The sequence below is a fragment of the Anolis sagrei genome, chromosome 2, assembly GCF_037176765.1.
Source record: "Anolis sagrei isolate rAnoSag1 chromosome 2, rAnoSag1.mat, whole genome shotgun sequence".
In the NCBI taxonomy this organism is placed as follows: domain Eukaryota; kingdom Metazoa; phylum Chordata; class Lepidosauria; order Squamata; family Dactyloidae; genus Anolis; species Anolis sagrei.
In genome coordinates this window covers 284,721,998-284,737,748 of record NC_090022.1, presented here as the reverse complement: position 1 = coordinate 284,737,748, position 15,751 = coordinate 284,721,998, and the positions used below count along the sequence as shown (strand labels likewise).

The window sequence follows — 15,751 nt, the reverse complement described above, 5'->3', positions numbered from 1 at the left end:
GACAGCACTTCCATACTGCGCATGTGGTCTTTCCGCTACTAGGATCATTCCTGGAACTTTGGGTCGTTTCTGTCGTTCATCCCTGTGTCTTTCTTGGACACACAGCACGTCACATTTCTTATCTCGGCACAGTTCATAGAGCAGTTGTTCTTTGGCAGCTGACATGCCTTCGATGTTGATTGCGATTATTGTCATGGTTGGTCCTGAAAAGGACCGTTGGTTGTTTTGCTTCCTTGTTTGCATACTTCAAGTCGTCTCCGGTTGCTTCTGGGTTGAGAGAATCGGCCGTCTACGAAGACGTTGCCCAGGGGACACCCGGATGTCTTGCAATCCTGCGAGGAGGCTTCAGTGGTGTATATCAGTGGTGTATATGTAGAACAATGGTGACATCCAGTGTTTGATGAATTAATCTCATGGCAATATATATTTTGTTTATCTCTGCATTCCTTCAACCTTAATAACATTAGCTTTCATCCTACAAAGCTGAAGGGCATACCATTCCTTGTTTGTGGTATACATACAGTATGACCACATATTCATGAAACCAATTTCAGTGTATTTACTTATCCACAGTTTCACTTATTCTCTTAGGGCCTTCCATACAAACTCTTAGCGGTAGCTCTTCTACTTATCCCATTGAAAATAAAATGGGTCACTATTATTACTGATTTCACATATCAATGCAAACTCTAGGAACGTACCCCCTGCAGTTATGAGAGCCATACTGCACTTCATGTCTATGAGGAGGTGGTCCGTCTATAACTCTCCAGACATTGCTAGTCAGTACAAGACAGTGGTGAGAGATTTTCTGCAACAGTGGGTCTCAACAGTCAGTCTTCCAAATGTTTTGGATTTTGATTCCCAAAAGCCCCAGCAGTCAGCATGTCTATGGTGAAGGATAATAGAAACTAAATTGCAAAACATCTCAAGAACTAAATGTGAGAGGTTTGTGCAAGGACTGCAGCTTAGATTTGACACAGAACTTAGCATTCTAAGAATTCCAAAGAGGTGTCAAGAGCACACACCATTCAGAAAGTGAGATGAATATTTTACTATCTCCAATACACACAAACCCAAGAAAAGTCCAAATGATTGACAGCTTGCTAACAGTAATAGGGACTGTAACCCACACTTCTGGAGGTTCCTAGATTGGGCAAGAGCAGAGCAAAACACGCATCACTGCAGCATGAAATCTCCAAAAGCCGGTGAATGCACTAAACATAACAAAACAATAAAAAAAATGTTCTAATGTGTCTTGGTATCAAAAGAGTTCTCATTCCCCAAAGTAATTGCCATTACCTACTTGTCTTTTCACAGCTCATACTGAAAGAGATTTTGCCCTTTTCTGAAAAACAGTTTGGAGCACCCTTGATTGCAGCGATCTGGAGGACACACTCCGAAGTTCATGTGTAGAGATGGCTGGGGGATAAAAGGAAATGATAGGTGGAAAATGAGAAATGAAAGAAAGGCTGATAATCGCAGTATCACATGCCTCAATGGGATTATAGGAAGTTTCCTAGCTGAGTTATGATCTTATCACATGAGCCAGGTGAAGCAGCCCGCTTTGCCTTGCTTCGCCGAAGAAACAGAGGGACAGTAGGGCAAATCCATCACCCCACATTCCACTCCCTTGTGGTGATGATGCCCCCTCCACAGATGAGAAGCATTGCCCAAGTGGCAAGGATCCATACTGGTTCCTGGAGTCAGCAAAATATGGACAGGCTCCCATGTTGGAAAGGAAGCATCGTATGACACATCTATTATGCCAGAAGCCGAGCAATGCCATGGAATGGGCAGTGTGCCCATCCATCGCTGGATGGGGGGGGGGGGGGAGAGAAAGCATTCTAAGACACTTGCCAAACCCAATGCATTGAGGTCGTTTATGTCTTGTTCATCTAATGCTGCGATTCCCAAACTGTAGCATTCTAAATGTTTTGGATTTCAGCTCCCAGAGGTCTCACTGCTTTGGCCAATAACCAGGTATTCTGGGGCCAGAAGACCAGCATTTGGGAAACACTTATCTAGGTTAAAGTGACTGATAACAACTAGTAATGGTTCTAGACATGGCTGAAGGCTCCATCTCCCATTATTTGCTGCCTGAGTCTTTCAACTACAGATGCCAAGGACTAGGCATTGGACATTATAAGCGTAAGTATAAGTATCTATACTATCAGGGCCTCACAATTTGGTTGATTATTTGGTTTCACATTTCTTGCTCTACCTTTTTCTTTTTATGCATGAACCTCAAAACTAGAGGACGTACTTGCATCTGGTTGGACTCAGCAACAAAACAGGCTTGTGTCTGCTGCTAGGTTTGAGGCAAGGGGCTACATAGAGCAGAAGAGAAGAGGAAACATCCCACCACATTAGCAGAATTCTGCCCACTGAAATGTCAGATAGAACCTTCCACAGTATGTTCAGGAACTTCAGATTACTGCAGATATGAGGGACCTACATTGTAATGTGTCTACGTGCCTTCTACTTGCCTGCTACCTTGTGACTCCATTAATTTCACAGGGTTTTCTTAGGCAAGAAGGTAATTTGTGATTGCATTCCAAAGCACCTGAAATTCCTTGGTGATCTTTGCTAGAAGTACTAACCAGGCAGACAGTCCCCAAGTTACAAACATCCAACTTACAAATGATGTGAGGCAATGGGGGTGAGGCAACAGGGAGTGAGAGAAGGGAAATTCACTCCTGGAAGAGTTATCATGAGGAAAAGGTGTCTCAACTGATATTTTATCTCCTATCCTTGTTTCCACAACAAGCCACATTTTTCAAAACCCTTCCCTATGTTATCCAAAGCTTGGAATATTTCAGAGATGAAAACCAGGTCATGTCAGAATGGGGACAAGTTTTTAACGAGGAAGAACACACATGCTAGGAATGAGGGCAGCAGTTTGCTTTTCCATGAACCTACTTCTTTACCCCTACTCATTTCCTCTTTGCCCCTGCTAAGTTAGTTGAATACACACCATTTTGGGACGTTAATCTTAATTTGCAGCAACTGAAGTAACGAAGGACAAAGGAAGAAATTGGGAGAAGAAAAAACTGGCAAATTTTAAAAGCAGGTGAAAATGTGGAATGACAGAGGATTAATCAGGATTGCCCCTATCAAATTGGGATGGGGGGGGGGGGGAGGAGATTTCTGATTCATACAACTACAACTACTTTTTGAAGACTGAGAGTTCTTTAATAATATGACCACTCCACAAACTGACAGTGATGTGCTTTCCACGGCAAAGTAATACTTAGGGGCCATTGTGGAAGGACAGGTCCCTGGAAAAGGCCTACAGTGGGTTTGTCTTAGACCAGTAATTCATCCTATGATTTCTTTTGTGAGTAGTGAAATGAAAATGTTATGGTGGGAATAAACTGTATGTGGGAACATGGGAAAAAGCCTTATACTGAATCCTTTCAAGAATCGTGAGAGATAAAGAAAACAACTTGTCCAAGGTTCATCTAGCTCAGTAATGTTAACTTTGATGGGCAGGGGCTCTTCTGGGCATCCAGAAGAGTTTGTTTCTTCAATCTACTTATCAGTAATCTTATTTGTATTCTCCACCCAAATACTAACCAGAACTGACCCTGCTTAGCTTTTGAAACCAATCAATTTTAAGTGCATTCCAAGTGGCCTTGCTTCTCGAAAAGAAATAGTATAATGTCCACCGATAGAATGGCCTACAAGTATGTTGGTGCTCCCTGGGATGCATTCATTGCCACAAGGACACACCCTCCTGTTATCTTGCTTAATCCAGGATTTGGTGTCCTCTCTAATGAGGCATGAGAAGGCAAGTGTCACAAACAATGTCACCAGCACTACTTCTAGTCTGGAAGAAACCCGTCTTGTTTGTCTGAGAGGGTAATTCACTCAGATGACACAATGTGATGTCCATGGAGAAACTGGAGTGTCTGCTCCAGAACAAAACAGCCTGGATGTGCTAATAGCCACAGGTTTAGGTGGCTTTGGAGAGGGATAAACACATTCAGAGTGGGTAGTTCTTCCCAGGGATAATTCAACAAGCTTTGCGAAAATGTTGACTCAGTGTCATTACATGATAAAAGATAAAAGAAGCAAGCTTCAGGTTATGAAAAGGAAGACCTGAAAATAAAACAGGAAGTATAACAATGCACTTGAATAAATCGATGCCATGACTGGATTTGGTATATAGTGCGCCTCCCTGGTTACATCAAAGAATACCAGAGAACTGTAGAAAGAAATAGTCCAACTAATTCAGTAGTTGAAAACTCTTGTTTACAATGAAGGACTCACATCTTTGAGATTATTTAAGTTGGGGGAGATGAAGAAGATCAGAAGGAAATATGATCACAGGTTTTTCAAGACAGACCAACCACCATATGATTAATATGTTAAATGAACTGTTACAAACTGCAGATAGACATGAGTCTAAGGCATGAAATAGAATGATATTATGCATATATTCTATATTCAGCAGAAGTAAGACAGAATGGGATATGCAATACAAGAATATATGGAGGGACCACAAGTTGAAAATGCCTAATTTAAATAAAAATGGCTTAGAAGGTGAAAGTAGAGGTTGAATATTGCCTTCATGACCTTCCTGTTCTCTTCCCAAAACATGGAGATGGAAATATGTATTGCAGATGATTGAACAGTACTCTGTATAAAATATTCACTATATCAACAAAACTGGTTTATTAGTAAAAAGGTTAGACCTTTCTAAATGGATCCCATTAGTTGTTTTTGGAAGCAAGATGCTGAGCTAGATAAATTTTTAATCCAATAGAGTCGTTTCCATGAAAGCTCTTACAATGGCTATGGGATGTTCCTGTTGCTGTGCGTCTTCAAGTCATTTCTAAAATATGGTGGTCCTAAGGCAAACATATTGTAAGGATTTTCATGGCAAGAGCTGTACAGAGGAGTGTCCTTGCTCTGATGCTAAGAGACTGTGATTAGCACAAATCTCTGGAGTCTTAATCCAACATTAAAACCACTACACCACACTGGTGATTCTTATTCAGAGTGATAGGTCCATGGTTGTCCATTGAGACAGAGAGAATGTACTTGAACAAAGTCAGCCAATGGGATTCCATGGCTAAGTAGGGATTCAAACCCTGGTTTCCAGGGTACTAATCTAACACCCAAATCACCATACCATGCTGGCTCTTATTTGTTGTTGTTGTGTACTTAAAGTCATTTCCAATTTATGACAACCTTGAGGCTTTTGGGGGGCTGAGAGTATGCTTCCATGGTCGAGCAGGGAGTTGTTGTTGTTGTTGTTGTTATACTCCATTTTATCTCTCCCAAAGGAGACTCAAAGTGGCTTGAACCACAGTCTCCAAAGTTGTAGTCTAATACTCAACCACTACACCATAAGGAAATGAAAAATCGGATACAGCATACCTAGGTCACTGACATTCTAGTCTTCTATATGCAGAGAACACTCAACCCGATGCAGTGTGAAATGGTACAACCCCATTAAAATTTTGCCACAATGCTGAAAAATCTGCCTGGAGATCTAGCATTTAAAGAGTGCTGCTATATATTTACTTATCTGGAAACAGGGATGAAAATGTAAAGAAATGTGCAAATTTCCTTACATTTGGAATGGAAATAATTTTAAAAATCTGAATATGGGAGAAATGAAACTGGCATAGGGCTCAGAATCTGTATGTGCTTAGCAGAGTTGCACTGAATTAAGGTTCCCCCTCCCTGGGTTGTCCCCTCTTCCTCCCTCCCTCTCTCCCTCTCTCCCTCCCTCCCTCTCTCCCTCCCTCCCTCCCTCCCTACACACACACGCACACGCACACACAGCTTCCTCATCTATTTAGCAGGAAGGTACAACATGTTCTCTCCATGTGGAAATGGCTATATGCATTGTGTTGTTTGGTGCACATTTTGTTTCAACTTTGTTTTCAATATGTTTTATAAACACTTATAAATTTATAATAAGAAAACTTTATTTATATACCACTCTATCTCCCCAAGGGGGACTCAGGGAGGTTTCCAAGTAACATCACTGAAACATACAAAGTAAACAGCATAACGTAAAATTAACAAAACAACATAAGCATAGAATTATCACAATAACACATGTATGTTAAAAGTAATCCTGACTGTTCATAGCAATTAGAAAGCCGGGCCAAGGCTAGTGCAAACTCAAAATATGAGTGGGCCGGGAATTAAGTACAGTGCTATAACAGGCTAAAAGCAATAGCAGGTACGGATCTGTGGCTGCTCATTTCCAGAGCCTATTAGAGGGATGACCGGGGTAATAAGTAAGAAGTGCAAGGCCATATTCAACAATGTTTGGGGCTGGGCTAGAACTGGTCATTCTCAAGGGTTTGTTGAACAGGTCTTCAAGCTCTTACAAAAGGAGGGGAGGGATGGGGCCTGTCTTATTTCCCTTGGAAGGGCGTTCCAGAGGCAGGGGGCTACCACCGAGAAGGCCCTCTCTCTCATCCCCACCAACCGTACTTGTGACAGTGGTGGGAGCGAAAGGAGGTCCTCCCCGGTAGATCTTAGAGATCTTCAAGAATGCAAGAGAAAGTGAACCTGGCAGATTAATAAATATCCCTAACCAAGACTAAGCCCCACTTTACACAGGTTGACTTTACACAGTTTACACAGGTTGACAGAGGAGAGATGAACAGGATTTCCTGTAAGGACCGTCAGCACACAGCCACTGACTTTCCATACCGTTGCTTAAAAAATCTGCTCCATCTGAACATAACATCTGATCATTACAAGGCTGATAGACAAATATTCCAAAGATTATTACCAAGGACTCTGCAAATATTAATTCCTAATCTGATCTCAGTAATTATTCTCTATAGTTTAACAATTGTATTATTTACTTTCCACAAATTACAAGAGAGAAATGTCCTGCTTTGTCTCACGAATGCTAGGAGACAGGTTGGAAAAAAGGTCAGCATTCACATAAGCAAACACCCATAAAATCAGAGGCAAGGCTGCCTCATTCTTTGCTTTCTCAAAAGTACTACTCATTATCAAATACTGTATAGTGGATCACACCACCAAGAAAATAGCTGAGAAATAGCTATGTCACAGGAAGAGAAGAGGATTGTATAGCAGCACCCTCAAAAATGTTATACCATATTATTCCAGTGAAAATGAGGCCAACATGCAAGGCCAACCCTGCCATAAGTTAGAGTGAGACACACACCCAAGGCATAAGGTTCACACTGAACAATTGTAACACTATGATTCTACTTTATCTGCTACGGTTCCCATAGCAGATACCCAAGAAACACCTGAGTTTAGCCAGTGTGGCAAAGGTTTATTAATGAGGAAGAACGCAGAGGCTAGGAGTGCCCACAGCAATTTGCTTGTGCTTGAGGCTATTGGGAATTTTTCCTGTTCTCCTCCTTTCTCTCCTGAGCCGATTAGGCAAACCATGAGTCCTATTTCACGCTAGGAACCCCCAGTGGCGGAGTGGGTTCAACCCCTGTGCCGGCAAGACTGAAGACCGACAGGTCGCAGGTTCGAATCCGGGGAGAGGCGGATGAGCTCCCTCTATCAGCTCCAGCTCTTCATGCGGGGACATGAGAGAAGCCTCCCACAAGGATGATAAAAACATCAAATCATCCAGGTGTCCCCTGGGCAACGTTCTTGCAGACAGCCAATTCTCTCACACCAGAAGCGACTTGCTCCTGACATGACAAAAAAAATTTCACGCTGAACTCTGTTTGCAGTAATTGCCATAAGCAGAAGACAAAGATGAGAAGTGTAATGTGGAGATCAAAACAAGAACGTTTAAAAGCAGCTGGAAAAATGGGATGACAGAGGATTAATCAGGAATAGTTGGAAGCTTCCTATGGAAAACTTCAGTTAGTAGCCCAGTGAAGGAGTAGAGTTGCCTAGCTGGGAGTTATCAATAGCTTCCCATAATGGCCAGTTCCATGGTATGGTATATGAAATCAAGATAGCTGAATATAATAACTATTATCCCATAATCCCATAATGCCTTATCATACTGGGTATTCTGAAAGTCAAAGTCCAAAACACTACTTCTCCACCCCCGCAGTAAACATTCACTGCAGATTTAATCAACTTTTGCCAAGGAACTGCTGCAAACAGGGAAGGGACCAGCTCAGATCCTTTTGCACACATTCAGAAACACTTATCCTGAGGCAACTGTTTTCGCTTTATTGATTTCATCCTGTTTAATGTGTCTGCCAAATCCTCATGTTCATCATTTGAGTAACTGCAGGTATATATCAGTTAACAAATAGATGTGATCCTGGGCATTACTTCTTTAACAGAAAATGTGGAACCAGAGACAAAAACTAAATGGAAACAATAGGGAATGATCCCGATACCACAAAAAAAGAAAAGCAGCTTAACAGGTATCAACAACATTTTTATCCCGACATAATAATGTCAACATATGAAATGAAACAGGGTAAGTGTTCAAGGGTCTGGTGAACAAGCCCTATGATGAGCGGCTTAAGGAGCTGGGCATGTTTAGCCTGAAGAAGAGAAGGCTGAGAGGAGATATGATAGCCATGTATAAATATGTGAGAGGAAGTCACAGGGAGGAGGGAGCAAGCTTGTTTTCTGCTTCCTTAGAGACTAGGACGCGAAACAATGGCTTCAAACTACAAGAGAGGAGATTCCATCTGAACATGAGGAAGAACTTCCTGACTGAGAGAGCCGTTCAGCAGTGGAACTCTGCCCCGGAGTGTGGTGGATGCTCCTTCTTTGGAAGCTTTTAAACAGAGGCTGGATGGCCATCTGTCAGGGGTGATTTGAATGCAATATTCCTGCTTCTTGGCAGGGGGTTGGACTGGATGGCCCATGAGGTCTCTTCCAACTCTTTGATTCTATGATTCTAAGTGGGTTGTTGTGAATTTTCCAGACTGTATGGCCATATTCCCGAAACATACTCTCCTGACATTTCACTCACATCTAAGGCAGGCATCCTCAGAAGTTGTGAGACCTCACAACCTCTGAGGATGCCTACCATAGATGCAGGCGAAACGTCAGGAGAAAATGCTTCTGGAACATGGCCATACAGCCCTGAAAACTCACAACAACCCAGTGATTCCAGCCATGAAAGCCGACAATACATTAAACAGGGTAAGCCTTCTATAAGGAAATATTAACATGTTGAATCTTCTTAAAACCACTTGAAAGCTCTTTCCAAAATGCATACCATTCCCTTTTTTTGGGGGGGGGGGGTGGTAAAGGCATGGGCCAGCAAATGTAAATTGGAGATTTTGCAGTTTTCAGGGGGATGGATGGATGGATGGACATAATTTTAAGGATATGATATGCTCCCTCTGGCCCGTGGCCAGGATTTTGATTCGGGGGGGGGGGGGGGGCTGAGTCTGAGTGAAAGATGGTCTACCCTAGCAAACCTTTTGTATTGTTACCCCAACACCCCCATGCATATGGGATATATTGAGTATGGTGATCAGATCATGATATGAATAAACATAACAGTTTAAATAATGCACCAGTAAGGCCTTTTTGCAAACCACCATGGGAATTTCGGGGGGGGGGGGGCTGTAGCCCCCCAAGCCACCCCCCCCCCCCCCGGCTACATGCCTGTGCTCCCTTATAGAGCTTTTAAGAGCTCAGTGCTGACAAGAAAGCAACAGAAAAATAGTAACCTTGCAATTTCTTCAAGAAGAGCAACAATCCAGCAATATGTCATGGATCAAATGTAGGAGTGCCTTAGGAAATGTACCTTATCCTACTACTTCTAGCCGGTGGACTTTGATCTCAGCAAATGCCCAAGGCGAGGTCATAGAAACCTATTTGCAAAAGAATGATACTGAGCATTTATTTGCAAAGCCAGTGAGGCTTCAGTTTCCTTAGACAACCTAAATGTATGGTTTTCACCTAGAAAAATATTCTAGGGAAATATCAGCTTTATCAGTTATTCTTTTTATTACAATAATACATTTCAGAGGATAATTCAATCGTGAGTATCTTCATTTACAACAAACAAAATACATAAAATGGCACTTGAAAGGGATCATGACACACGGCTGTAATGATGGCATATAATAAATATCTAGAACACTTGTCCAACCACATTCCCAAAAGCAATCAAGACTCGTGGTTACAATGAATGCACATGCGTGCACTCAGAAACAGCAAATATTTATATTATTATTATTAGGCTACTATTAATACTAAAGGAATTTGGACCTTTCCCCTAATAGTTTCTAACAATAGATTTGCCAGGTAGACCAGTTATCATGACCCTGTTCTATATTTGGAACAAAAAATGGTGGGTTGTATGAAGTTGCCTAATGAATTCATGGCAGAAAAGTAAGCAACTTTCAAGATCACAGTTCTGCAATTCATACCTAAGTATGTTCAGAAACAGGTCCCACTCAATGCACTTCATATTCACACCGGGAAATATAGTTGGCCCTCTGTATCCACAAATTCTGCATCCATGCATTCAACCATCCATGGTTTGAAAATAGTCAAACACAAATTTCAAAAAGCAAACCTTGATTTTGGCATTTTATATAAGGAATACCACTATACATAATGGAATTGATCCTTCATGGACTTTGATATCCAGAACCAAATCCCAGGTTTTAGCACAGCAGGGCCGGGCTTTAGCACAGCAGGTTAAACCACCAAACTGCAGTAAATTTTGTCAGTCAAAAGGCTGCCACTTCAAAACTTGACCAGGGTGAGCTCCTGGCCTTTAGCCCAGCTTTCTCCTACCTAGTAGTTTGAAAGCAAATGTGAGTAGATCAATAGGTACCGCTTAAAATGCAGGGAGGTATAAGGAATGCTGGAAATTTGATCAAAAAGGAGGAAGTTATGAACAAAGCTCTTTGGTAGGGAGATGGAGCGGCAGCACCACCCGTGGCCAGAACCGGACACAAAAAGCCTCCAAGTTGCCAAAGACGGGGAAAGCTGATTATACTTGTTTGTGTATAAAATGGCATGTATGTTCTATGATCCACCCCAAGTCCCCTTTGGGATGAGAAGGGCAGAATATAAATACTGTAAATAAATAAATAAATAGATAAATACTATCAAGGTCTCGCTATTATATGAGACCTCAATCTTAGCTTCCAGTATGTGCTTTCTTTACAGTGTGATGCAGTGCTTTCGCTTACTGAAAATGATCATTTCACCTAAAACAGATGTGCTGGCTGTCATATACATCTCACACAAAATCACAATACTGCCTATGTATTGACTACCAAAAAACTTCATATGCATCTTCAAAAGGTATATTTCGAGTCAGATTCCACCCAGCCAGTGGGACCTAGAGGTTCTATGTTAGTGGGGTGGAAATCCACCTTTGGGTTTTAGTTTGAACTTTTAAGGAGTTGACCAATATGCTGAGTCCTCACCCTGTTCATTAGGTTCTTTCAAGTGCAAACTATAATGTGGAGTAGATCATTAGCCTCTGAGTGTGTGTGCGCTTGCCCTCAGGTGGGCTATCAATGTATTATGGTCCCTTGAATTTCATAAAGTTTTCTTTGGCAAAGAATACTGAGGTGGTTCTGACAGTTCCTTCTTCTAAAATATAGTTTATGACACCTGGAATTTATTGAAGGTCTCCTATCCAAATAGCTTCCAAGATCAGAGAAGATCTAGTCTTTCAGGGCCTTGCTCTAGGAGGTTTTCAGCCAGACAACTATGCAGAGCATTTCAGGCTTTAACGTGGAGCAGAAGAACAGCATTTTTGATATGCAAAGATGATGTTCCCTCACTGATCTCATTGTGCTGGTATGAGTGTTCATACCTGTACAATGAGATCACTACTATAAAATATAAATAGTAACACTATCAAGTGTGAACATATTCAAATTCCCTCAATGAGATGCAGAGTGAACAATGGAGACACTTCCAGGTCAAAAGCAGTTGTCTCCGAATTTTCCAAGATCACAACTTCTCCTCTGCTCCCATCCAAAAACAAGATCGTCTCATTCCACAAAATGTCCAAGTTTCACTGTTTCATGAAACACTTATTTTATTTAGCAACTTTCTTATTGGAGTTTAGGGTGGCTAACAGTATCTTTAAAAGCACATTTTAAAAAATGTTATAGGTAGATACAAATGCTTGATAAAGGGATGCAAGCAAGTGGTTTTTTGCTGTGTAACTTCAAGTCATTTGTGACTCATTGCAACCCTAAAACAAATCTATCAGAAGGTATTTTTGTCCTTGCTTTCCTTGAACCTTGGTCTCCAGAGCCCTTGTCCAACCCTCAAACCACATTGTATTGGCTCACAAACCACCAGTGTGAACAACAAAACAAACCTTTGTTTATTACCCCTTCGCTAGCAAAGTGTTTGTTTGTTACCTTGGGTGCCACCACTGATGATGCAGCATCGTGGATAAGAGTGCTATGAACCATATTTTTCATCTAAGGCACCACAAATAAAGCCTATTCAACTCATTACTAACTTCAAATAGGCTCGTAAAAATAGCTAGCATGATGTAGTGGTTTGAGCATGAGACTACAACTGTGGAGATCAAGGTTCAGATCTGTACTTGGCCATGAAACCTACTGAATGATCTTGAACAAGTCAAACTGTCATTATAAATCCCAGTTGAGTTAATAACAGGAGCTAGCACTGTATAGTGGTTTGAGCATTGAACTACAAGTCTGGAGACCATGGTTCAAAAGTGTGTTTGGCCATGAATCCCACTGGGTGACCTTGCATTGGCAAACTTCTTCTGCACTTTCAGCCATCAAAGTCATACCATCTCCATATAGATGTATATACGTATTAATGCCATAAAACCCACTGGGCAAGAATGAACATATCACACTCTCTCAGCCTCAGGGAATACAATAGCAAATCTTTTCTGAATCAATCTTGCCAAGAAAACACGGTGATACATTTAACTTAGGGCCATCAAAGGCAGAAAGGACTTGAAGGCACACAACAACAACCAAAACAACAACAAGAAAGATTGGTCCTGGAGAAGGCCTCTTCTGCTAAGAACACACTGTTGCAGAGTCATTACAGGTCAGAAATGATTTGAAGGCACACAACAGCATATACTAATGCCAACACCTTGACTTCAGGCCCAATGGAAAATCCAATGGCCCAGAGTTGCTGAATGGCACAGATAACAGATGTGTTTGCTGCATGGGTGGGGATTATGCAGCTCTCCAGGTGTTGTTGGCCTGCATCTTCTACCCAGCAGTCACAGTTTCAACATCAGCTGGAAAAGGATGTCATGCCTACTCTATCTTCAAATCTTGGGGTTGGCAAAAGCCTACATCCAATTATTAGCCTCAACTTGCAATGGAAACCTGTTCATTTAATACTTACATAAGTGAGTCGATTCTAGTTGGAACTACATGGGATCTAGGCTTATAGTTTATTGGAACTACTGATGTTAGGATGGACAAACTTCAAAGGTCTTGATAGACTTCCAGGTAGCAACCTAACTTTATCTCTGATTCCCTTTGGGTATGTATTCCCAAAAGGCAATGGGATTTTGGCCTGCATCAATAGGAGCATAGTGTCTAGATCTAGGAAAGTAATGCTACCCCTCTATTCCGCCTTGGTTAGACCACACCTGGAATATTGAGTCCAATTCTGGGCACCACAATTGAAGAGAGATATTGACAAGCTGGAATGTGTCCAGAGGAAGGTGACTAAAACAATCAGGATCTGGAGAACAAGCCCTATGAGGAGCGGCTTAAGGAGCTGGGCATGTTATCCCAAAGAAGGCTGAGAGGAGATATGATAGCCATGTATAAATATGTGAGAGGAAGTCACAGGGAGAAGGGAGCAAGCTTGTTTTCTGCTGCCCCAACAATGGCTTCAAACTACAAGAAAAGAGATTCCATCTGAACACGAGGAAGAACTTCCTGTGAGAGCCGTTCAGCAGTGGAACTCTCTGCCCCAGAGTGTGGTAGAGGCTCCCTCTTTGGAAGCTTTTAAACAGAGGCTGGATGGCTATCTGTCAGGTGTGCTTTGAATGCAATATTCCTGCTTCTTGGCAGGGGTTGGACTGGATGGCCCATGAGGTCTCTTCCAACTCCCACCAATTCCCAAAAGTACTGCCAAAGAGGAAGCGGAGAGAAAGAAAGGGAGGAGAAGAAGGGAGAAAGTGGGATTATCACCTTAAGAGGGGGCATCTACACTGTAGCATGAATGCGTTTTAACTGCCCTGGCTCAATGCTATGAAATCAAGAGAGCTTTACAAGAGCATTATCTTTTGCTAACAAAGAGTGCTGGTGTCTCACCTTTCCATGACTCCACAGCATTGAGGCAGGGCAGTTAAAGCGGTGTCAAACTGTATTCATCCTGAAGCGTAGACGCACCAGGAAACTGACAAAGCCAGAGCAGCTAATGCCTGATCCATTATTAGGGCATGATCTCTGGGGAGGAGCAGCTTTTCCAAAGAGGGAAACAAGCACACCTCCCTAGCAAAGCGGGACACGCGTGGAAACTTAAGCCATAAGTTTGGTTTTCCTACCCGGGTCCCAGGAGAGTTTGCCTGCCTCTGCCTTCTTCTTCCAATCCTGGTGTGCCTCTTTCCCGGGCTGAGTCCCTGACCAGTTCCTTCCCAGTGTCTCCACTTCGCCCCGCCCAGGGACCCGCCCCCGCCACCAAAGGAAGCCCTTTCCTCGCACTCAGGTGTGTTGCAGCCAGGTGCGGAAGCAGGGAGCTGGGGAAAGGGAGGAGGTGGACTACATACTCCAGAATCCCCAATGCACCCAGGTGGAACGGAGTTAAGGTACTGATTGCAGCCAGGAGCAGGGCAGGGAACTGAGGAAGGAGAAGACTTGGGAGACATACCCTCGAATCCACCAGTGCCTGTGCTCTTTGATGAAACTGGGTTCCAAGTATGGATTACAGTCAGGGACAGAAACAGGTAGCTGGGGGAAAATGGACGTGCACTGTACATCCCAGAATCCCCCGATGCTTAAACGCTCAGCTGGAACAGTCTTCTAAATATTGAATACAGCCAGGGACAGAAAGGTATAGATCAGTGTTTCTCAAGATTCCTAATGCCGCAACCCCTTCATACAGTTCCTCATGTTGTGCCTGAACATCAAGCAAAAAGTGGGTTCTAGAAACAATATCATACGAAAGCTGACTGGCACAACCTGGGGATCACAACCAGACACAGTGAAGACATCTGCCCTTGCACTGTACTACTCTGCTGCTGAGTATGCATGCCCAGTGTGGAACACATCTCACCACGCTAAAACAGTGGATGTGGCTCTTAATGAGACATGCTGCATTATCACGGGGTGCCTGCACCCTACACCACTGGAGAAATTACGCTGCTTAGCCGGTATTGCACCACCTGACATCCGCCAGGAAGTAGCAGCCAATAGTGAAAGGACCAAGGCAGAGACACCTCCAGCTCATCCCCTGTTTGGGTATCAGCCAGCACATCAACGACTTAAATCTAGAAATAGTTTTCTAAGATCTACAGAGACACTCGCTGGAACACCTCAGCAAGCGAGAGTCCAAAAGTGGCAGGCTCAAACCCAGAACCTTAACCAATGGCTGATACCAAATGAGGGACTCCCCCCTGGACACACAGAAGACTGGGTGACTTGGAAGGCGCTGAACAGACTGCGCTCTGGCACAACGAGATGCAGAGCCAACCTTCAGAAATGGGGCTACAAAGTGGAATCCACGACATGCGTGTGTGGAGAAGAGCAAACCACTGACCACCTGCTGCAATGCAACCTGAGCCCTGCCACATGCACAATGGAGGACCTTCTTGCAGCAACACCAGAAGCACTCCAAGTGGCCAGATACTGGTTGAAGGACATTTAAC

At 42.9% G+C, this 15,751-nt stretch overlaps 1 protein-coding gene across 2 annotated transcripts in view; it reads right to left on the bottom strand.

Moving 5' to 3' along the window:
* Positions 1–14,519, bottom strand: part of CCDC68 (coiled-coil domain containing 68) — a 40,160-nt gene extending 25,641 nt beyond the window's left edge. The window contains exons 1-2 of one of the 2 annotated variants that reach the window (XM_067464651.1): positions 14,199–14,519; positions 1,304–1,419 (exon numbers count right to left, since the gene is read on the bottom strand). In XM_067464651.1, coding sequence (XP_067320752.1) covers positions 1,304–1,322 — 19 coding nt within the window. In that variant the 5' untranslated portion in view covers positions 1,323–1,419; positions 14,199–14,519. The remainder of the gene's footprint in view (positions 1–1,303; positions 1,420–14,198) is intronic. The other variant, XM_060760792.2, reaches the window with a different exon arrangement.
* Between the last annotated feature and the right edge of the window lie 1,232 nt (positions 14,520–15,751).